Source organism: Biomphalaria glabrata, chromosome 4 (assembly GCF_947242115.1).
Source record: "Biomphalaria glabrata chromosome 4, xgBioGlab47.1, whole genome shotgun sequence".
In the NCBI taxonomy this organism is placed as follows: domain Eukaryota; kingdom Metazoa; phylum Mollusca; class Gastropoda; family Planorbidae; genus Biomphalaria; species Biomphalaria glabrata.
Genome location: NC_074714.1, coordinates 52,326,254 through 52,349,329, shown reverse-complemented (window position 1 = coordinate 52,349,329; position 23,076 = coordinate 52,326,254). Strand labels below are relative to the sequence as shown.

General features: G+C 34.9%; 1 protein-coding gene across 4 annotated transcripts in view; it reads left to right on the top strand.

The window, feature by feature from the left end:
- Positions 1-20,055, top strand: part of LOC106067356 (endosome/lysosome-associated apoptosis and autophagy regulator family member 2-like) — a 40,064-nt gene extending 20,009 nt beyond the window's left edge. For 3 of the 4 annotated variants that reach the window (XM_056026890.1, XM_056026888.1, XM_056026889.1), the window contains exons 9-25: positions 179-267; positions 1,095-1,263; positions 1,838-1,954; positions 2,986-3,206; positions 4,625-4,689; positions 5,711-5,911; positions 6,765-6,983; positions 8,239-8,374; positions 11,493-11,534; positions 13,346-13,446; positions 14,137-14,216; positions 14,393-14,432; positions 15,924-16,166; positions 16,436-16,505; positions 16,626-16,708; positions 17,940-18,111; positions 19,923-20,055. In XM_056026890.1, the coding sequence (XP_055882865.1) occupies positions 179-267; positions 1,095-1,263; positions 1,838-1,954; positions 2,986-3,206; positions 4,625-4,689; positions 5,711-5,911; positions 6,765-6,983; positions 8,239-8,374; positions 11,493-11,534; positions 13,346-13,446; positions 14,137-14,216; positions 14,393-14,432; positions 15,924-16,166; positions 16,436-16,505; positions 16,626-16,708; positions 17,940-18,111; positions 19,923-19,979 (2,105 nt within the window). In that variant the 3' untranslated portion in view covers positions 19,980-20,055. The remainder of the gene's footprint in view (positions 1-178; positions 268-1,094; positions 1,264-1,837; positions 1,955-2,985; positions 3,207-4,624; positions 4,690-5,710; positions 5,912-6,764; positions 6,984-8,238; positions 8,375-11,492; positions 11,535-13,345; positions 13,447-14,136; positions 14,217-14,392; positions 14,433-15,923; positions 16,167-16,435; positions 16,506-16,625; positions 16,709-17,939; positions 18,112-19,922) is intronic. The other variant, XM_056026891.1, reaches the window with a different exon arrangement.
- The last annotated feature ends 3,021 nt before the right edge of the window (positions 20,056-23,076 follow it).

Below are 23,076 nucleotides of genomic sequence, written 5' to 3'. Positions count from 1 at the left end.
TGAACCAAAGGAGTCATCAAAATACTAGATCTAAATCACTCTAAAAAAGTTTCTATGTATTTTGAACATTATTTGAAATTAAATTCTTGAAAGTTTTATTAGTGTTGATTTGCTTGTCATTAGGAGTCTCAGCTATTTTTTTTTAGCTTTGTATAGTTCTCTTCCTTTGTATCTCCAGAAATTGGCTCTCCAAGTTGTATGATCAGACCTCCATGCACTAATTTTGACTACTACTCCTTCCAGAAACCTTGTGATGCAGATGGACAGGTATGTTCATGGCCTTATCCTAGTTGCCTAGACTCTATTTTTTTTTGAAGTAACGTCTGTATTAAATAAGATAAGATAAGAATCATCAAACATGATATCAGTTTCATCAGTTTTAAATACTGTCTATTTAATACAAAGTTTTGACAAGTCAATATTCTCTTCTAATGTGATGACATATTCAAAGGACTTGGACTGTATCAAAGTTATTAATAGTCTTTGTATGAGAGTTACATGAAAATAAAACTTTTTTTTTTGTGTTGGTTTATAAAAGATACAGTCCACCAGATAAATTGGAGTGATACCACTGATGACAAATATTTGCAATCATGTACTTTATTCTGACTTTGTCAGTGTGATTCAGTTAATTATGATAGAAAGTGTTTGTACTTCTTTGGGTTTTTTTTGCCTTTCTTGACTTTAAACCAATTTTTCTACCCTTGGATAATGACATTTTACATTATATGTTCTACCTAGACTAAGCAGTAGTACTGATTTCACAGAAAGTCGAATATGTCACTTAAAGTCGCATATACATGTCCTTATATAAAACATGTCTTTAATAATAATAAGATATAGTAATAATAATCTTTATTATCCGTAAGGAAATTTGTTTTACAATTGTGCACTGCAAAAGAAATACATAATTAAAACAAACATTTTTACATTAGCACACAAGATATATGTTCACACCGCAGTTTTACTTTTACATTACATGCCAAATTTACAACAGTAAGTTACATTCGTATGTATAATTTTTTACTAAGAGTGCTATATTATTATATATAATATACTTTATTATTATCAATGTAAAACTGATTAACTTTCAGACCCAGGTAATATTTAGCTGGATGGAGCCGAAGATCTGCAATGACAAAGATCCCCAGTCGGTTTTGCTGCCTAAAAATGGAGACTTGGAACAATGTCCACCCTGTAATAAAGGCATGTACAGGGTCAACAACTCTGAGTGTGCCTTTTGTCAGCCTAACCATTACGTGGGTATGTTAGAAATTTCCAAATGATTTTTCTTTTCACTATGTGGTATGTAAAAAAAAAAAAAAAATCATGGTTAGGTATAAATTACATAATAACATTTGAATGTTTATAACTACATTTATGTAGAGATATCTGTAGATTTGCTTTAATATTTGAAGCTTTGTTTTATCCTGCTCTTTTATTGGCTACCTATTTGTGTGGTACGCACTCTTGACTGTCATCTAGGTGATCCTGGGTTCAAAAACCCTGCCAATCGCCCACCCTGTGTTATCCTGTGTGAGGTTTGGGCTAGGATTTAATGATCTTCAGTTCTGAAGAAACTTCCGAAGCATGTAAAGCAAGCAAACATTAATTGTTAAAATATTATTTGTAACATTGCAACGTAAGGGAAAACTTTATTTGTCAACATTCGAAAAAGTTTGAAGGAAGATCTCCCCAGTAATTTTCCTGACCTTGAACCCAAATCTACAGTTAATTAAAATACAACATAAAAGCCCCTTGAATGAAAAAGTTCAGTACTTGAAGGTTTACAGAAGTTGACTAACAACCACAAATGTCTTTTTTTTTTTTTACTTAGATGACAACAGTATGTGTCTGGAGTGTAGAGAGAACACGTCACCTAACTATTACATTGACTATCAGCACTGGTCAGTCCTGCCACAAAACATGTCTGCTCACTGTGTACCTGTAGGAGGTAAGACCTTGACCCACTTTGCATTCATTGCTAATTGGAAGAATGCTTGACTACTAAATGCAATGTCTTGTTTTTGAATACCATGTCATATTTTAGGGCATACTTAAGCCACTTAACATTCGTTAAATGTTATTTGACTTATGTTGGGCTCGGTAAAACCAATTGGATATCTCTCTGGCCACATGACTGCCTGGTCGTTCGGTCCTCTCGGTGTTCCCAGGTTCATAACCCTGTCAGATGCCTTTCCCTGTCATCCTGCCGGAGGTTTGGGCTAGGAACTCTGAAAGAGCATCAGAAACATGTAAAACAAACAGGAAAGTCTCATGAACTGCAAAGAAATGGGTAAGCTTGACTTGAACAACCCCATGGCTGACCAGGTCTCTATGGAACATTCTATTCCCTCTTTTATTCTGCCAGAAGGTTTTATAATACAATGTTGGAATGTTTGACTAAGGTTTTTACTTGTTACTTTGTTCTTTTTTTTATATACATTTTAAGCAAAAAATGACTTAAACCATTTCTCTTAACAGTCTTAGAGTTGAGGATCTAATCCTTTTCCTTTTCACAGTTTAGTTTAGGGGCTAACTAAGCTGATTAAATGTGAAAACTTAAGAATTGAATAACTATTAGATTAGATTCCGAAACATCTGACAAAACAAACATACTATCAACCCTTGATTAGAAAATCTTCAACTGTTTTATGATTGCTTAAGTAGAAATGTCCAGAACTAGGTTTTTAGTTTTAGATAATAATAATAATAATATAGCTTTTAAATAGGGCTACTTTCATGCTTTTAGCATGCTCAGAGTGCTTTGGTCCCATCTCATTGGGGTGAGGGGGGTATCTATGACTAGATTTTCCATGCTGCCTTTAGGCGCTCAGTAAGCACAACTCTGCCCGAGTCAGGTAGCCAAGCCAAGTTCAAGCTTACTTAGCCTCTCGACCATGCTTCCCACTATTTACATTTATAAATGAAATGTTAATGTTTGTATTTATACCAGAGAACTGATGCAAAGCTTGTTATTTCTAGTGACCCCCTGCAGTAACATGGCTGGCTGGATACCATCCGGTGATCATGTGAGAACCATCTTTGGCTTGAATGACAACAACACCTTTCTTGTCCTCCTTCTCAAGCTGCCAGGTTTTAGAGGAGAGCCAGGAACAGTAGACGGCAAACCTATCCCTCTCAGCACCGTCACATTCGACATGGAACTGAACTGCCCTATGCCTTGTCAGCTGGTCTTCTTGTCGGTCAGTGAGGCCTTTGAGCTTAATGTTTATTTATATGACAGATTGTTTACAAAGCTTATATCAACTCACTCTGTCTGTCGGTATGGTAAAATGTTTGTACTCATTATTTATCCTACACCCAATCTCGAATTAAGCTGAAATTTTACATAATTATTTCTTTTACCTGACAACACTAAAATGAATTTTAAAAATTAACAAATTAGTTAATTAAATATGTTGTTAATTAACTATTTTGTTTGGTATATTGAACAAGGAAAAGAAATCATACTTAACAGATGTGGTGGTATAAGTTGAATTAGTTCGCCTTTGAGGACTCGAGCCCTGAGTAAACATTTTTTTTAATACATTTAAAAAACGATCATGTAAAAATTCACCTTGATACCCCCCTTCTTCCCTCCCCCTTTCACATCTGGACCAGACAAGTGATAGGATCACAGTGCATTGAGCAAGCAAAATGCTAAACAAAAACAATTAGTAAAAATATTTCTAATCGCACAGATTTATTATGTCTGGGTCTATTATACATAAAGTAACATGGCTGATCCAAACTAATAGATACAATTACACTTAATATAAGCCTGTTTTTTTTTTCAAAGTGCATTTTTTAATGCTTTTCTTGTTCAATGTTTATTCATATGACAGAATTTTTTTAGTTTTTTAGTACTTTAAATACAAATCAAACTGGTATATAATTTGAACTGGTGTAGCTAAAATGAGGAGTTCCATTTAGATCCTGAATGATTATTTGTCAAGACAATCTAAGGGTACTGTAAAGAATTTGGTAATCATCATCATCACTGCCTGTTGTCATATCTGGGGCATATGCCATCAACAAACTTCCTTTTGGTGAATAGATTCTGGATGTCCTGCACATCTGTTTGGCATCCAAATCTTCTGGGCTGTCTTCTCTTTCTATTTCTTTGGGGGGTTCCAGGTAAGGGGCTTGTCTTGTGATGTGGAATGAAGGCTTGACCCCCTTCCAGCTGGAGGTTCATCTCCCAAGCCTAGGATGGGCTGTTAAGAATAATTCTCCAGCCAACTAGCTGTTCAGCTGTCACATCAATTTTACTCTTGTATACCACCCGAGCTAATGAAAATAAACAGGAAAAATATAAATGGTTATCAGTTTAGATTCTTGATAAAGATGTATATCATTTTTTTTAAATTTTTTTAACATTATTTTCGAGTAGGATTTTTTTTTTTTTCTTGAAAAGTACAATATTTTAAGCTGATACATTATGAACTAAGTATTGCAGTCTCTTTGAGTTTGCTTTTTTTTTTTTTTTTTTATATGAATTGAATACAAACAAATAGTGTATCATTATTCATTTTAATAAAAGAAGATGTCAAGATTGTTTTGTTAAATAAAAGTTCATTTAAATTAACTATTCATAGTTTTTAATGTAATTTATATGCAGGATGCAGACGGCAAAAATGCAGTTTTAAAAAGTTGGGATACTACCGCAAAGAGGACAACCTACACGTAAGATCTAATTGCTATTTTTTTTTAATGCGGCTCCAAGAAACATATTTTTAAGAAACATTCAGGCTAAAAATGAATTATTGAAAATCTAAAATTCTGCTATTACAAGAATTGGCTAGAACCAATGAGAAAATCTCTGGATATGCATTTTGTTACTATTGTTGTACTGTTGTTTTATGTTGAATGTACTATTGCAGTGGTGATCATTACTTTTTCCCAGTATACATTCCTGACACATGCCGTGGATGCAACTCACCAAAAAATGTCAAGTTCAATGTGACCTATCCTCTACACTGAGGTCATTATAATCAATAGGCCAGATAGCAGCAGGCCCTGGGTCTAATATGCAATGGCCTGTGGGCCTTAGTTTGGGCATCACTGCACTATTGGAAGACACATTTTAAAACATCTCTTAGTAGTTTATTTCTTTGTTTAACATGGTTTTGCATGTTCCTTTAGATTTAAAGATTGTTATATCCAAGGCCAAATTTCTGATAGGATGGGGGAATGGTGGTTGATCCTGAGACCATCAAGTTGATAGTCCAGAGGACGTACCACAAGACCAGGCAGCCATCCACTTTACTTTAATATATAATGAATTACTGTATAAATGCACAGCAACGAAAAAAATGGAAATTACTGTAACATTATGAGCTGATTGTAAAAATGGACATTACTGTAACATTATAAGATGATTGTCAGACTATGGCACTGCAAGGATCAAGATTTATTAAAGGTTTCTGTGGCCCACAGTTAACGATGTTGTCATGTGGTCAGCACAATCATCAACCGTCTTAACTTTTCCCCAACTAATGTCAGGTACCCATTGGAGCTGGGTTGACTCAGACTATAGATCCCAAAATTAAAAATCTCAGTCTACACCAGGATTTAAACCCAGAACTCCTCGGTTTGGAAGCCAAACTAATTACTACTCAACCACTAAAAAAGTAAATATGTTTGAAAATAATTATTATAGGCTATATTGTGCTATGTCAGACTAGTCTTTTGTTTACTTTTACAGTCAAGATATCTTCACCAACGAGTCCATGACCTTGACATGGGCATTCCAGCCTGATGACTTTGGCTATGCAACTCCTGATGATGATAAGGACCACCACAAAATGGAGAACTATGTCAAGATCTACAGTATTCAAGTGTCCAACACTGTTGACGGTGGAGCAACAAGCTGTGAGACATGTCCAGAGGGAAAGTCCGGGGGCGAGTAAGTTATTCTAGTTAAATCAGACATTCAAATCTGATTTAAATAATGTACAGTTATGTTTTTTAGAACATTGGAATGGTGGAGACACAAAAATGTCAAAATAAAGTCTTACAATTATTTCCTTTAAAGTTTTGTCAGTTATTCAAGTGTAGCACAATTATAGTGATACATTTGAAAGTAAGCTGAAACTTGAATTCATTGAATTGTTGTTATTTAAAAATATTAACTTTTTTTTTTTATAATTTTTTCATAATGGTTCTACTTGAAGAACGCTGGATTACAAATTTAAATGAACATAGACTAACAATGTATGAATTTAGGTTATCACATTTAGTTTTGAAAAAATGTATTTAACTCTTTCACTCCGTAATTATCTTTCACTATCCAAAGGAATTATTCATTTTTGTCATTTTGTAGTTCACTAGCCTGTTGTGATTGAACTTCAATAACTTTTTTAGTTTGTTATCAGAAAATGTTATAGTTGATACAGAAAGGGGGGAATATATGCCCCATTTTACATAGCAAACAAAGTAAGTTTATAAAACAGAAAATTAATTTAATTTAATGGGTCTAACCAACGATGGTAATCTTCAGTTAGGAGAGAAAGAGTTAAAGTACCAACCATAAAACATAGGTTTGATCAAAGTCACAGTCAAACAAACTTTAAATATGAGTATTTCTAGACTAGGGTATTGAATCCCTTTTACTAGAGGATAGAAGTGCTAAAAAGGTTTGGCTTTTTTGGCTTAAGGTTGGCTCTTTTAGCTTTAAAAACACAACCTCTTCTTATTGTAATAGGACATTTAGGACTCAGATCAGGACATTTATGACTCATTACCAAATCGTTCTCTAGGTGTATACCTTGTCCTGATGGTCAATACATAGACAGCCACACCCAAACCTGTCAACCTTGTCCCCCTGGCACTGTCCTGCCAAGCAGCAACTCCTGGGGCCAGTCATCTTGTAAGCCCTGCGGCCAAGGGCTCCACCCAGTTGGGGGACGTTCCTGCAAGTCTGACTGTCACTTCACAGATGACAGTGGCCGTGAGTACGACTTCACCGAACTGGATACGTAAGTCAGCTTTGCTTAACTGTCTAAACATATGTTAACTATGACCTCCTTCGATTGCAACTATTGATCATCTCATAGAATTAATGTGATGAGTGCCTGGGCATTAGTTAGGGTGTCGCCCACATAGCAGTCCTCTCTCTCTCTGTGCAGCTGACATGTCTAAAGGGATTGCAAGTGCTGATTCAGTTTGGGATTTGTGGCATCCCAGGTTTGTTCCAGGTTGTAGTATTGTGTGCTACAAGCATACCTATTGCTAGTACAGAATAACTGAGAAGAACAGCAGGCACAAAACTTCAGAAGATTTTACAGGGTGTCATGTGGCCAGCAAACCATCCAAAACACATAGAAGTCTAATGACAAAAGTTTTACCTAACTTTAAATTGCTCAAAACGTTCTTATCAAAATTTGTTAGGGTTATATATTTCTAGTGACTAATTTATATCCAACTTAGCTAAATACATAGGAGTCGAGTGAAAAATTCTGATCAAAATAGTGCATACGAGTCTAGTGGAACATTTTAATCAAACTATGCTTTTCACATAGAAGTCTAGTAAAACATTCTAATTAAACTTTGTAAAGTGCAAAGGAGTCTAGTGAAAAATTGTAATCCAACTTTTTAAAGTACATTAGAGTCTAGTGAAACATTATGATAAAACATGTATTTGCTTTTATAAAATCAAGTCAAACATTATGATAAAACTTTGTTTAGAGCATAGTGAAACATTCTAATCAAAATTCCTCTTTCATAGTTTTCAGAAATGGCTAGATAAACATTTATTTTTTCAACATTTACTTATTCTATTAAAAAGGTTAGGGTCCTTTTTTTTAGATCTTGTGAGCCATAGAGACAGATGATGTAAAGCTCATAGTTAACCAAGGTATCATGTGGCCAGCACAATGACTGACCACCTTTACTTCAATGTTTGGCAGGTACCTATTAGAGTTCGATGGACTCAGGAGTACCCTCTAAGTCAAAATCCTAGTCTTCTCCAAGTTTCAAACTTGAGACCATGGGTTTGGAAGCCAAATGCTCAACCACTTGCCCATCACGACCACTATTCCATTAAAATCGCTGTTAAAAAGTGTTTTGTTTATAATATCAAAATGTGTTTTTTACTAAAACAAACTGTTTCAAAAGTAATAATTTTGTTGAAAAACAGAAAATAACTCAGTGGACACACACACACAAAAATGACATTTGACATCAAAATACGGCATGCACATAAAAGCTTTTACACTTTCGTATCATTCGCAGCATTCATTTTGTGTCAGGATCTCGTCTGTTCACTGCCAGTGGCACCCAGTACTACCATGGCTTCAACCTGACGCTGTGTAACCATGGCAACAAGCCCCTCCCTTCCTGTGTCAACAATGTGACAAGTGAAAATGTGGTAGGTTTAGAGTTCAAGAACCTTAACTCTGTCAGAGGTTTTTGTTAGCCAAATAGTTTTTATATACACTCTTAAAAAAAAAGATTTTTTTTTTTTAAATATTTTCTTTTTTATATGTTGTCAGCACATTACATTTAGTATTTAGCTTGTTGTTTGATAAGTTTTATTTAGTTAGTCCAAGAAGGATGACCGCCTGGTTGAGTGGAATGCACTTTGGACTTGATGGTCCCGAGTTGAGCCCTACCCATTTCCATTCCCTGCCGTCTTGCAGGAGGTTTGGACTGGGATATAATAATCTTTTTTTGTGAAGGAACAACCGAAAATTGTAGAAACAAACAGAACAAGAGAGGGGTATCATTCTTTTAGGAGTATATTAGACATTCTGGGCTTTGGTTTGATAGTGTTATTCTTTTCTTTGCAAAGATAAGATCTTCAAAATATCAATTATGTAGCATTGATCTAGTCTTTTAAATAGACAGGCTGATAATGAAAGCTACATAAAATGTGGTCACAGAATTTTGGGTGTAATATATTAAGTTTAGTGATTTCTTATATTTCTTAAATAGTTATTTTACATATTCAATACTTTAGTCTTATTTTACATATTCAATACCCTAGTCTTATTTTACATATTCAATACTTTAGTCTTATTTTACATATTCAATACCCTAGTCTTATTTTACATATTCAATACTTTAGTCTTATTTTACATATTCAATACCCTAGTCTTATTTTACATATTCAATACTTTAGTCTTATTTTACATATTCAATACCCTAGTCTTATTTTACATATTCAATACCCTAGTCTTATTTTACATATTCAATACTTTAGTCTTATTTTACATATTCAATACCCTAGTCTTATTTTACATATTCAATACTTTAGTCTTATTTTACATATTCTATACCCTAGTCTTATTTTACATATTCAATACTTTAGTCTTATTGTGTTGTTTTTATAAGTTTTGGATGATCCTTCAGAAAGATAAATTATTACGTTAAAATAAAAAAAAATTAAAGTTCCCCTTTCAGACCTTGCGATCTATTGGACAGATGATGTAAAAGGTCATCTGTTTCTTTGGCTTATGGTTAATGAAAGTGTCATGTGGCCATCACAACGACCAACCACCCTTACCTTTCCCCAACGAATGTCAGGTATCCATTAGAGATTGGTGGACTCAGAGGTGCCCAAAGATCCTGAAATCAAAGATCCCATTTTTCACCACAATTTGAACTCAGGACTTGATTCAGAAGCCAAGCGCTTTACCATTCAGTCACCATGCCTCCCAGGGCTATAGTCCAAACCTTGTGCTAAACAGCTGGGGATCAAAGCAGGCAGGTTAATATCTATTGTGGTTGCATAATCTCGCACAGACCACAAACCATTGCTGTCATCTAATAACTGAGAATTATCATGCTTCTTCATTTCTGGACCTAAGCGCTTTGCCACTCAGCCACCACGACATTCAATAAAATCACTTAACACTTAGTGTTGAAAGAAATGATGACCTTTGATGTCAGGTTTAGCTATTAAAAACACACTTTATGAATGTCTCTGTAATGGGCAATTTATTATGCCATATCCATCTGAATAATGACCAACACATATCTTATATTGCCATGAAACTGTCAGCACATTTATTGCACATCCATGTAATGATCTGTAGTTATGATTTCCATCCAGGAGTAGCTGAGGATACTTTCAGTGCGGAGGTATAGTCTTTTACTGCTGCCAGATTAACACCATAACATTATAGTAGCCTGAACATATCTAACAAATCATTATAACTCCTGTAGCTGCCAGGTCTAGCTAACATTTTCTTCGCTACGAGGTTGAAATCACTGACTTGCACTGTGACCACTTATAACTTGATTAACCACCACACTGAAATCAAGGCATGTGTAAAGAACACAAGAGTTTAAATAGCTTGTTCTTTTACCCCAAAAGTGTCCTAGAAGTTTAAATGGCTTGTTTTTTTACCCCAAGATTTTCCTAGAAGTTTAAATGGCTTGTTTTTTTACCCCAAGATTTTCCTTGAAGTTTAAATGGCTTGTTCATTTACTCCATGATTTTCCTAGAAGTTTAAATGACTTGTTCTTTTAGCCCAAGATTTTCCTAGAAATTTAAATGGCTTGTTCCTTTACCCCAAGAGTTTCCTAGAAGATTAAATGGCTTGTTCTTTTAGTCCGAGATTTTCCTAGAACATAATGCTATATGCATGATAATATTTTTGTAGTATCTATTTTCCGCTATTGGGATTTTATATGTCGGGATATAGTTGTTACTTAATTAGGTTTATATTATTAAAAAATAAGTAATTCACTATGTTGCAAAGATGAAATGTTTAGCACATCTTGAGACTCCCTGAAGACATTAGTTTGTTGTCTTTTAGTTTTGTGTTTAATTTGTAGTTTTGTTGTAAAAGATATTTCAAAAGAGTTGTTTACTTACTTTTTTTTTTCAGTTCTAACTTTTTGGAGCTTGTCCTTTTTTTTTATTTTTTAAACTCAGTCTAATATTTCATTGAACTAATTTTGATTATAATGTAGGAGCTTACTAATAAAACCATTAAATAACAATAGCAATACTTTTTTAAGGTGGACATTTGTCACCTAATTCTTTGAAAATTAAATGTAGACATTCTGAGTAATGAGTCTCTTTAACCAATTCAAATGATCTTTCAAATATGTTCTATTGCTTTGACATTTATACGTTTTGTAGAAAACAAAAGCTGTATAAACACATCTACTTCAATACTGTTTGATGAATATACTCCCCATAAAATAAGTGGGAACCCAATGTGTTAGAATAAAAATCAGATTTTAGTGAAATGTCTTGTTTTTTTTTTTTTTAATTTTGCATAAAGTTTATTGCATTCAATAATTCATTTATGCATGACATTAAAAGTTTTCCCCAAAACTTACAAAACAAACATGACTGTCTTCAAAGTGTTCTGGCAACCTCAGTACCTTTCCTTATTATGAATAATGTTGTGCATGTCTGAGTTTGCATCTAATCAACGAGGGGAATATTACATATTTTCTAATTTTACTAACAGTTCGACTAGAGGAACTTTGAATCTTGTATTTATGTTTCTGTATTTATTTGTTTAAAGAAACAGGGATCCAAGGAACTGGAACTCTTGTCGAGAGAGAATGTATGTAGCATGCCGCTGGGATCATGATATTACCTTTATGTTTTGGTTTTGGATTGGAAAGCTTATGTTCTTTTCTAAATTTTTTTTTTTTCATTTTATTTACACATCATTAATGCGTTTTATCTTTCTTTCTTCTTGATGACATTTTAGTTAGGGTTAGCTATTGCAATATTGTATTAGGACAATATCAATGATGAAACTGTTTAAAAAAATATACTATGACCTAAATTGCATATGTAATATATAAAGAAGAATGTAAGGAGTATGTAGGTATGTATGTCCTTTATAGAAATCAAAACCGTTTGACTAATCTTAATGAAACTTTGAATGTTCCTTAGAATTAGTGGTGATCTTAGGATAAGTAACGATTCCTTACAACAGGAGAGTTTACTAGATTTAGATCAATGAGGCATCTTAACATAGATTTAACTATTTAAACAGCATAGATGCCTTTTATAGTATAACTTTAATTGTTATAGTTATGATAAAACTATCTTTATTGTTAAAATCTTAAATACACAGTTACTTTTTTTTGTTTAATGCCAGTAGCATAAAGCTAGTGATGATTAGAAGTTTAGGACACTTGCAAATGATAAGGAATGTGGGCTCATTTTTGTTGTTTGCATATTTTTTTCTTTTCATCTTTGCTAAATTTGAGGAAGCTGATCAAATTAAATTCTTGTAAATTAAAATAAATTATTCATTACTACACAAAGATAAAATGTAGACACATTCAATCACAATTAAGTTTGTACTTTATATTTGGGTTCAAACAATATCAAGACCCGCCATAGTTTGGTAGGAAAGAGAAACCTGACGTAAAGACCTGTCCAAAAGTCTGTAGTTTGTTCTTCAGATTCTACCAATTCACTGTATTTTATCTTACAAACAGTGGCATCTACTCTTTTAAAATATAATGGAGATGCAAAAGTTTGAAAGTGCATATTATAAAATTCTCTCTAAGAAACAAATGTTTTCAAAGTGATTGTGAAATGGCTTTTCAATTCTCCTCTTTGTTCTTAATCATTTTTATTATTTTCTTTCCTGTATTGGACATCTCCTCTATAGTCTTGCTCGACTATCTTGACTTGGTGACTTGAACTATCCATTATCTTGTGTTTGGGCTTCCTTTTATTTTATGAAATGATTGGGAAAAGAAAGCAAATACACCACTTTAAAATGTGGAACATTATGTTATGATCTTAACTATAAGTTAGCTCAAATCTCAGAATGTTTGTTTAAATCTCAGAATGTTTGTTTGCGTCTGTATTGTTTTGTTCTTTGTTGTGTTATTGTTTTCTTTTATTCAAAAGGAATTTATACCACAAGTAGGGAATGCTGTGTCTCTGGACAAAACTTAAACATCACAGGTTCACTGCCTAATCTGGAAATTAAGTCTTTTGTATATGGTTATCAGTGATTTATACTGAAGTTTATGAACTCCAGACATTTCTAATGAGTAGTTTGATGGATAAGTCCACACTGACATGTAGTTTACTAGATATTTAAAACCTTTTTTTCTCTGATGGTAATATAAACGTTTACAATAAGTTGTTTAAAAAGTATATATATATATAATTGTGATTCAGCTTTTTTTGTACTTTATCCTCTTATATTTCATAATGATATTATCAATAGGATATTTTAGAAATGACCATCATATTATTTTTGATTTCATTCCAAGCTGAATCACTTTTTGAATGACATTAATGTCTCCTAATTTTAGTCTTTGCTTTAAGTTCTTGCACTTTGTACACATTTTCTTGACATAATTAGTTTCCATTGTTCTCCCTTGTTGCTGTGTGGTTTAGTTTCTGAACCAGCCTGGCCCTCTGAGCAGCATGGTGTGTCGGACGACTCTCATTCCACAGAGTGACCAAGAGAAGGTGTTGGTGTCCACACAGCCTGTCAGGTAAGCACTGGGAGACATTGGGTCTTATAGTCATGACATTGTCCTGTCTTCTTTGTATTGTCATGACATTGTCCTGTCTTCTTTGTATTGTCATGACATGTTCTGCCTTTTTTGTACTTTCAATTATATTGTCCTGTCTTCTATGGACTTATTGGACATGCCATTATATAAGTATCATTCTTACATTAAGCCACACCTCTCTTTCTCTCTTTGTATCTTCTCTCTTTAAGAAAAAACTCTTTTATACTTTACACACTTTTATTCCTTGTCTTTTGATATATGGTTTGGACTGTCATTTCTGTGGTCCTTGGTTCAAACCTTGTACTGCTGGAGGTTTCGGGTGTACTAATCTTCAATTCTGAAGGGAACAGCCAAAGTATGAAATGCAAAACAAACCGTATTTAACCTTATGTCACAGCCTGTTTAAGTTTATCTGATGAATAGGTCTGCCTTTTTTTTCTCACTGTTTTCAGTGTTTTAGGTATTACCAAGCTCAGTTTTTGTCAAACTGTAGAATATACCAAAACAAAATTGAAGGTCTCATAACAAAGTATAGAGACTTTCATATTTTTAATCATTGGAGTAATTTACAAACTGAAAAATGCATGAGTTTTCATAAGATTAAAAGTACATTTTGAAAACAAAGTCTAAAAAGACAATTTATAATAAGCTTTTTTGTGTGTGTAACAGTCTAGGTACACATCTGACCAAGATCTTGACTAACATAAGTTTGGAAGCTCTCTACACTGAAGAAGGATTTCCTACTGAAGGTATGAACCTGGAGTTGGAGATTATTGTCTTTCCTTAATGGTGTTGAGGATTCTAAGTTACGTATCGTAGAAAGTTGTGTACTGTTTATTCTGTTAGATTTACATCTTCCCAGTGTCTCATGAAGTATATCAGGATGTTTGGTCATGTGACTGAAATGTTTCTCAATTCCTTACAGGTCTAGACAGAGACATCCACTTCTATTATGAATCAGGAAGGTCAGTGACTTACTTTTAATTGTTGTGAAGCACTGGAGTATTTCTAGTGTTGCCTTAAATAGCCAGAGACCTCATGCAGTGTGATGGTTATGGGTTTTATCTTACTTTAGGAATACTTGAGCTTTGGGATACTTGAGTGTTCATGGTAAACTTGAAGAGGAAAAGTCATAACTGTTTTTAGATTTGAAACACTATTTTAGGACATTAATTGTCAACAAGATTAAAGGCAAAGCTGAAATTTTACATAGAAATTAATTTTGGTGAGCACAATAGTTTTGAGGAGGGTAAAATAGAATGAATCCAGATAACTGAATTGTGTAATGCTATGTTTAGGGTTCTAAGGAACTCAATTATCTGGTTACTGCTTTCTCTCAAAATACAGCTTCTTTCACAGGATGCACAATCTAATATAATGAAAACTTAATCCAGTGGAACAATATAACTGAGAACAATAATCTGCCAAATTCAAATAAAAATCCATTTACTCTCAATCTTTCTCCATTTTCTACAATCAGAAAAAAAAAAGATTATCTCCTTCGAGACACCCACATGTGTGTCTGCACGAGTTATTCATGCACACAAAAAATTATAATGTTAACCAGTCTGCATATGGGCAGTAAGGAAAACAAGAGAAGCATTATCCATTGAGTCTAAAATGTTAGTTGGGAGAAACAGAAGGCTTACAGCAAATAATATTTTCAAAAGATGATAGTTACTTATTAGTGCTCTGCAGACTCAACACTTTAAATATTATGTCAAGTATTCTTGTTTTAATAATAATAATAATAATAATCTTTATTGTACGTATGGAAATTTGTCTTACAATTTTTGCATTACACCAAACAAAAAACATTATAACTATAAGAAACCAAAGTGTACATTCACACCAGACTCACTCATAATTTACATGTGACAAAGTTTATACCAGGTTGTTCTCATTTAATGATTTGATTGCCAGGGGAGCAAAAGAGTGTTTGAGTCTGTTTGTCTTTGCTATCGGTGTCTTCAGCGCTTTCATCTTTTCAATGAGTAAATGAAGTTGTATAGTGTTAAAAGCTGATGAGAAATCAATAAAGAACAATCTTACATAAGTGTTTTGAACCCAATACTTGTATTGCAGCAGCCTAGAGCTCTGCCACTCGGTCATTATATCCTTTGTAAAATTGATATTAAAAGAAATTCTAAATTATAGGAAATGTTCTTTTTGCAACTTTTGTTAAACAGAATACAGTGGTGTTTTTGTAACTTCTGTTAAACAGAATACACTGGTGTTTTTGTAACTTCTGTTAAACAGAATACACTGGTGTTTTTGTAACTTCTGTTAAACAGAATACACTGGTGTTTTTGTAACTTCTGTTAAACAGAATACACTGGTGTTTTTGTAACTTCTGTTAAACAGAATACACTGGTGTTTTTGCTTTTAAATTTTTTTTTTTACTGTAGTAATGCTCTTAGATTAAATGCAAATGGCCATTATTTTTTCCACTCCAGTTCCACCAGTGCTTGTCCTAACGGTAGGACGTCCATTATCAGCTTACGCTGCGAACCAACCAAAACTGGGAACGGTGAAATCTTACTTTCTCCAAAGTGCTCCGACGGAACATGCGATGGCTGCACGTTTCACTTCCTGTGGTTGACCAGACATGCGTGCGCTACCTGCAGGAAGGAGGACTATCATGTGGTCAGGGGAGAGTGTGTCCAGGGGGAACAAGTCATCCACTATTTTCCTCCAGAGTAAGCTGACCTTTCATTTTTTAAGACTTTTTTATACTTTTAACTCTTTCTCTCCTAACTGACGATACCAGCGTTGATTCCACCAGAATGTGGTAAATAATTACGGAGAGAAAGAGTTAAAATCTTTCCAACATTAAATACTCTAAGGGACAAAAAATTCTGATTCTAGTAATTTCTATATTTTTTCATTAGGGCACTTATTTAAAGAAATTGTTTTATTTCAATGTTTTCTCTTTCCAATGTCAATTATTTGTTTATATTTCTTCCAGTCACTGTCTTCAACTTCCAGAGGGAACTCTAACACCCAATAAAATGAAATGTCAAATTTTACCATTTGCTGTAAGTAAACTGAGATGTTAGCAATGAATTAAAAATATTTTTGTAGACTTGTAGTTTGTATGTTATCTCGATCATTTTCAGTGATTATTGCTGTTGATTTTGTCCCCTTTTTTTTTTTAGCTGATGGTCGCTATCCCTGTAACTGTTGGTCTGGGTCTCATTCTTCTCATACTTTTGATCTACTGTTGGTCACGCAACAAGAAGTAAGCAACTTATAAGATAAGATCAGCTTAGCTTTGCTCCCTGAAGATTATAAGATAAGATCAGTTTAGCTTTGCGCCCTGAAGATGTCTTGAATTGTTTTTTTTATTGTTATTTTGCTATATATTTGTTATTGCATAAAGTCATTTAAAATGTATGTTTGAGGCTTTTGATTGTCTGAAATGTGTTTGGACATTTTGTTGTCTCTTTCTGGTGATAGTTTCTACCTATGAATGTGTTATGTCTGTTCTGTGGTCTTCCTGTTGATTTCTATATATTGTGTCTGTTCTGTAGTCTTCTTGCTGATGTTGATGGGTTGTGTCTGTGCTGTGGTCTTCATGTTGTGTCTGTGCTGTGGTCTTCATGCTGTGTCTGTGCTGTGGTCTTCATGTTGTGTCTGTGCTGTGGTCTTCATGCTGTGTCTGTGCTGTGGTCTTCATGTTGTGTCTGTGCTGTTGTCTTCATATTGTGTCTGTGCTGTTGTCTTCATGTTGTGTCTGTGCTGTGGTCTTCATGTTGTGTCTGTGCTGTGGTCTTCATGTTGTGTCTGTGCTGTGATCTTCATTTTGTGTCTGTGCTGTGGTCTTCATGTTGTGTTTGTGCTGTGGTCTTCATGTTGTGTCTGTGCTGTGGTCTTCATGCTGTGTCTGTGCTGTTGTCTTCATATTGTGTCTGTGCTGTGGTCTTCATGTTGTGTCTGTGCTGTTGTCTTCATATTGTGTCTGTGCTGTTGTCTTCATGTTGTGTCTGTGCTGTGGTCTTCATGTTGTGTCTGTGCTGTGGTCTTCATGCTGTGTCTGTGCTGTTGTCTTCATGTTGTGTCTGTGCTGTTGTCTTCATGTTGTGTCTGTGCTGTGATTTTCATGTTGTGTCTGTGCTGTGGTCTTCATGCTGTGTCTGTGCTGTTGTATTCATGTTGTGTCTGTGCTGTGATCTTCATGTTGTGTCTGTGCTGTTGTCTTCATGTTGTGTCTGTGCTGTGATCTTCATGTTGTGTCTGTGCTGTTGTCTTCTTGTTGTGTCTGTGCTGTGATCTTCATGTTGTGTCTGTGCTGTTGTCTTCATGTTGTGTCTGTGCTGTGATCTTCATGTTGTGTCTGTGCTGTGGTCTTCATGCTGTGTCTGTGCTATGGTGTTGATGTTGATGTGTTATGCCTTAATGGTTACTGGTTCTCATAGTTTCTGCTTGTTTGCTGGTCACCTTTTTTGATTTCTTTGTGTAACTGTCCAAAGGCTGGAGTACAAATACATGAAACTGGTAGAGACAGCTGGTGGACATGATGGAGAGATGCCAGCAGCTGACACTTGTGGGATGGAAGATGATGAGGAGGATGTCCACTTTGCCGAACAAACATCCAGTTTTTTTGGTAAACTAAAAGAAAAGTTTTCCCGTGCTCCCAATAAGGTAAATTTCTTTTTTTAAAGTAAATTTTTCTTTAATCGAGTTAAAAACACATTTTTTTTTTAGTAATAATGATAAAGGAACACTTTCATATCAAAAGTAAGTTTGAATTTTCCATAACAATTAAAGAAAAAGTTAATTTAATTTTGGATGCATTGCAACTTTAAAAAGACTTGATGTCATTAGAATCAGAATGTTTGTCTTTTTTATTCATTTCTTGACACAAGTGTCTTCACAGCTAATACCTTAAGCAAAACATTCTTTTTGAGTTTTCTGTCGGAAATATTTAATTCGATATACAAATATACACCAACAAGATGTATAATTTGTAATAGGACTAATTTAGCTTAAAAGTAATATTTATCTAATTATGGCAATGTCTTCAATTCTGAATATTTAGGATGGTTATACAGACCCAGTTGTGACCTGCATATTTTGTCACATCTGATGCAGACAAAGCCATTGTGCTTTGGTGTTTATTTATGTTTTCATCTTCTGGGCCTGTCTTCAGCGAGGGCTTTTCTCTGAGTTGCAAATGTGTTGTCTCCAAACTTTATAAGAGTTCTTTAGCTTTTTAAAGAGCCTTCTGCTGCAGTGGCACCTTAGTTGATCTTTACAGCGCTCCTCTGTTACGCCCTCCTCCTTACTATAAAAATACTTAGCCATCTCTTTTGTGGACATGTGGGGAGACGTCCCGAGACAGGATGTTAAATTGCGCTCCTCTTTTTGGAGCTCAAAAGTGCCCTACTTCTTTTCAATCTTTGTGTCTGCCTCCTATTTACCTCATTCTGCCTTTATTAGCCATCACTCTTATCTTATATGATACAGACGTTACTTCAAAAAAGAAGATGATTACGTCCTAGGCGTCATGCATTCAGTCATGCATATTAATCAATGACCTAAGCTCTGCCTAGTGACTCTGCCTCCTTATCTAATAAATTTCCTGGATTATGGGCACGACTAGGCCTAAATTGTGCGGATGTGCCAAAAACCCAAAATATCAACTATTATGTGGGGAAGGGGGTATCTAGGAGAAGGTTTCTGTGCTGCCTTTATGTACTCAGCAAACACATCTTGAGGTAAGACTGAAACTCAAGCCCTCTTGATAGGTAGCCAATCAGTTCACACTCTCATTTGCATATCCCCATAGTTTGAAGTGTTCAGTTATAAGTGTTTAGTTATATGCGTTATGCTACTTTATGTTCAATAAGGTTATGAGGGTGCTATGAGATAGCAGTTAAAATATTTTCTTATTGTCACATTGGTTTTATCATCTTTAGATTTCTTGCTGTGTTTGTCTGCTCTCTTTTTTAGACTGTTGTTGCTTTTAATTGAAAAAGTCTATGTAATCAAAATACACTTACTTAGTATAGAGACGCACCAAAGTAGTTGGACTTCGAACATGACATTAAGTGACATCACAGAAAGTGGGTTTAGCTTGTTTATGTTAGTATTGTGTAGTTGATGTTAGAACTTCAAGGTGACTACATCGTATTAGGTACAGAGACTCGACTGTTGCCTTTATGTATTAACCTTTATTCAAGTATCTAGAGGTCAGGACTTGGTCCTTTCAACTTGTTAATGTGTAGGTTTTGTTGATTAGTTGTTGAAAAACATCAAATACGCCCATGCAAGAAACTGTCGAAGCCAGACAGCCATCATACAACTAGAAGATTGAAGACTATCACAATTTGCAATAAGAATAAAAAAATCTGTCTTAGCCTTGGTCTTCACCCTGTATGTTATTTCTTTGTATTGTTATAGATCTTTGTCTTTTGTGTCACTTTTTAAATCCTGTGCATTCATTTTCATAGGATGAAGATAATCCATTTGTGGCAGTCAAAATGTCAGAGAAAATGTCACTTACCTAGATGAAAGACAAGGACACAGCAGGAATTGTAATACTAAACTAATTCCCTTCTTTATGATATTAACAAAACACAAAAACTATAAAATATCATGGAACCAAAAGTTGTTGAAAATTTTATAAAATCATATTAATATATATATTGCATGTGTATATTGAACTATATATATATTTTTTTTTATTTAGTTATAAATTTTGTTTGTAAAACAATAGAAGACAATAATGAATGTATTATTTCTAATAATTATTTTTTGGTGGGCTTCAAAATTTCCTTTGCAGTTGTGACACCTCCATTATTATTTTTCAATTTCCGTGAGTTACCTTTTATATTGCAGTTATTGTAGTTAAGGGGATACAATAATAAAATTATTTTTTTTTAATGTTAAAATAATGGTAATATGTGTACATATTTTCAATCAATTGCTTTCCTTTTTTTAAAAAAAAAATTTAACAAAGAGATTTTTAAAACCCTTGTAATATGGCTCTCTTTCTGTCTTGGGAGGCAATGTCTGCGCTCAGATGAATCACTGGTGTTGATTGTATCGCCTACCTATGTGAGTGTAAGTCTTTCTGTTTTGATAGTTTATTGACTGGGACCACTGTGTGTGTCTGCTGAAAGTGTTCACATCTTCCCTTCCACAGTTATTGGTGAATCCATTGTTTTAGTTTCAGTTTGTTGGGCCCGTCAATGTAACTTTGTGGGGGACCGATTGACAGACATAATGTCGTTAAACAACATATAGGGCTCATATTATTAATTAAATTCATATTTTAAGAAGCTTGTTCAAAAGTATTTTTATTTTGTATCTCTCCCGAAAGTCAATGAATGTAAGGCAGAAGTCAATGAATGTCAATGTAACTTTGTGGGGGACCGATTGACAGACATAATGTCGTTAAACAACATATAGGGATCATATTATTAATTAAATTCATATTTTAAGAAGCTCGTTCAAAAAGTATTTTTATTTTGTATCTCTCCCGAAAGTCAATGAATGTAAGGCAGAAGTCGATGGATGTAAGGCAGAAGTTGATGGATGTAAGGCAGAAGTCAATGGATGTAAGGCAGAAGTTGATGAATGTAAGACAGAAGTTGATGGATGTAAGGCAGAAGTCAATGGATGTAAGGCAGAAGTTGATGAATGTAAGGCAGAAGTCAATGAATGTAAGGCAGAAGTCAATGAATGTAAGGCAGAAGTCAATGAATGTAAGGCAGAAGTCAATGAATGTAAGGCAGAAGTCGATGGATGTAAGGCAGAAGTCAATGGATGTAAGGCAGAAGTCGATGGATGTAAGGCAGAAGTCAATGAACGTAAGGCAGAAGTCGATGGATGTAAGGCAGAATTCAATGAATGTAAGGCAGAAGTCGATGGATGTAAGGCAGAAGTCGATGGATGTAAGGCAGAAGTCAATGAATGTAAGGCAGAAGTCAATGAATGTAAGGCAGAAGTCGATGGATGTAAGGCAGAAGTCAATGGATGTAAGGCAGAAGTCAATGAATGTAAGGCAGAAGTCGATGGATGTAAGGCAGAAGTCAATGAATGTAAGGCAGAAGTCAATGGATGTAAGGCAGAAGTCAATGGATGTAAGGCAGAAGTCAATGGATGTAAGGCAGAAGTCGATGAATGTAAGGCAGAAGTCAATGAATGTAAGGCAGAAGTCAATGGATGTAAGGCAGAAGTCGATGGATGTAAGGCAGAAGTCAATGAATGTAAGGTATTATGGAAATATCTTCAGGTCATATATAGTTATGTCATGACTAGCTATCAGGTTGATAGATGCCTGGTCGTGTGGTATTGTGGAAATATCTTCAGGTCATCTCATTGTGCAATATGCTTTGGTTGTGTTGGTTTTATTGGAACAAGTTTTTACACTGATCTCTTCTACAATATGTACATGGTGAATAGAATCTGTTTTATTTTTCTAACTATTTCATTTAGTTTTGGCTTGGCAATTCTTTTTTTGCTGGCTATTAGCATTTATATTCTGATTTTTCAACAACTTCTTCAATATTTTTTTTATTTACTTTTTCCCTTTTTTGTGTGCATGTCTGCATTTTTTTTTTAAAGTGTTATTTTTGAAATGTTGACCTCTGTTTCACATTATACACATTTGTTTTGGGGGGTGGGGGGTGAAGAGGTTGGGGGCAAGGGATGGGGGGGGGGAGGGAGATTGAAACTTCTAACAAAATCATTGTAACTCCAGTTGTGATTTGGCTAATGTAATACTTTTTTTTTTTTTTGCATGAACAAAAAATGTTTTAAATTTCTATCCATTCATTTTCAGTGCTTGTAAAGAAAGTGAACATGATTTTTGAAAATCATTTTTTTTCATCTGATTGTGATTTGGTCAGTCATGCGTCCCGAGACATGACGTTAAACTGCGCTCCTCTTGCTAAGGAATAAGGGGGGATAAAGAGATCCTGGTGTTTGAGTGGTGGCTATCTGAGGATAAACCACAACAACACAATACTTTGGCTCCAAGTTCCCCTAGACCTGAGACCCAGATGGCCCGCTCTGGGTCAACCGGCTGGTCATGCCGAGCTACCAGCATTGGTCGTCGACCTATGCTGGAGGTCGGTGGCTGGAGGGTCAATCAGGGAGCTGCTGTATCGGACACATGTCCGATGTAGCAGCTGACTGAGTATAGCACCTGTGTAGCCCTGGCGGGCTCATTCTGGACATCCGAATGGCCCGTCCCCTTGTTGGACTCGATGGCGGGTGGGGAGCACAGGTGCCGAATTAACCAAAATATATATGGACAAAAAAACACACACAAAACTACTTGCCCCAGACCTATGTCTGGGCAAGAAACGTCGAATTGACGATAAAAAAGAGGAGGTCCCAAAAAGCTGTGCCACCTGGCCATCATTTCTGGTGGTTAGATGCACAGAGGAGGGAAAAAGCCTGACAAAGTTGAGCCCTTTTATTATCTATAAGGGACTCAAGTCAGTAGTGGGAGAGCCCAAGAGTGTGTCTAAGCTACACAAAACAATGGAACTCCTTGTAGAAGTAGACAGCAAGACACACTCTGATGGGCTTTTAAGATGCAGAAGACTCTGTGATCTCCAAGTGGAAGTCATGCCACACAAGAGTCTGAACACC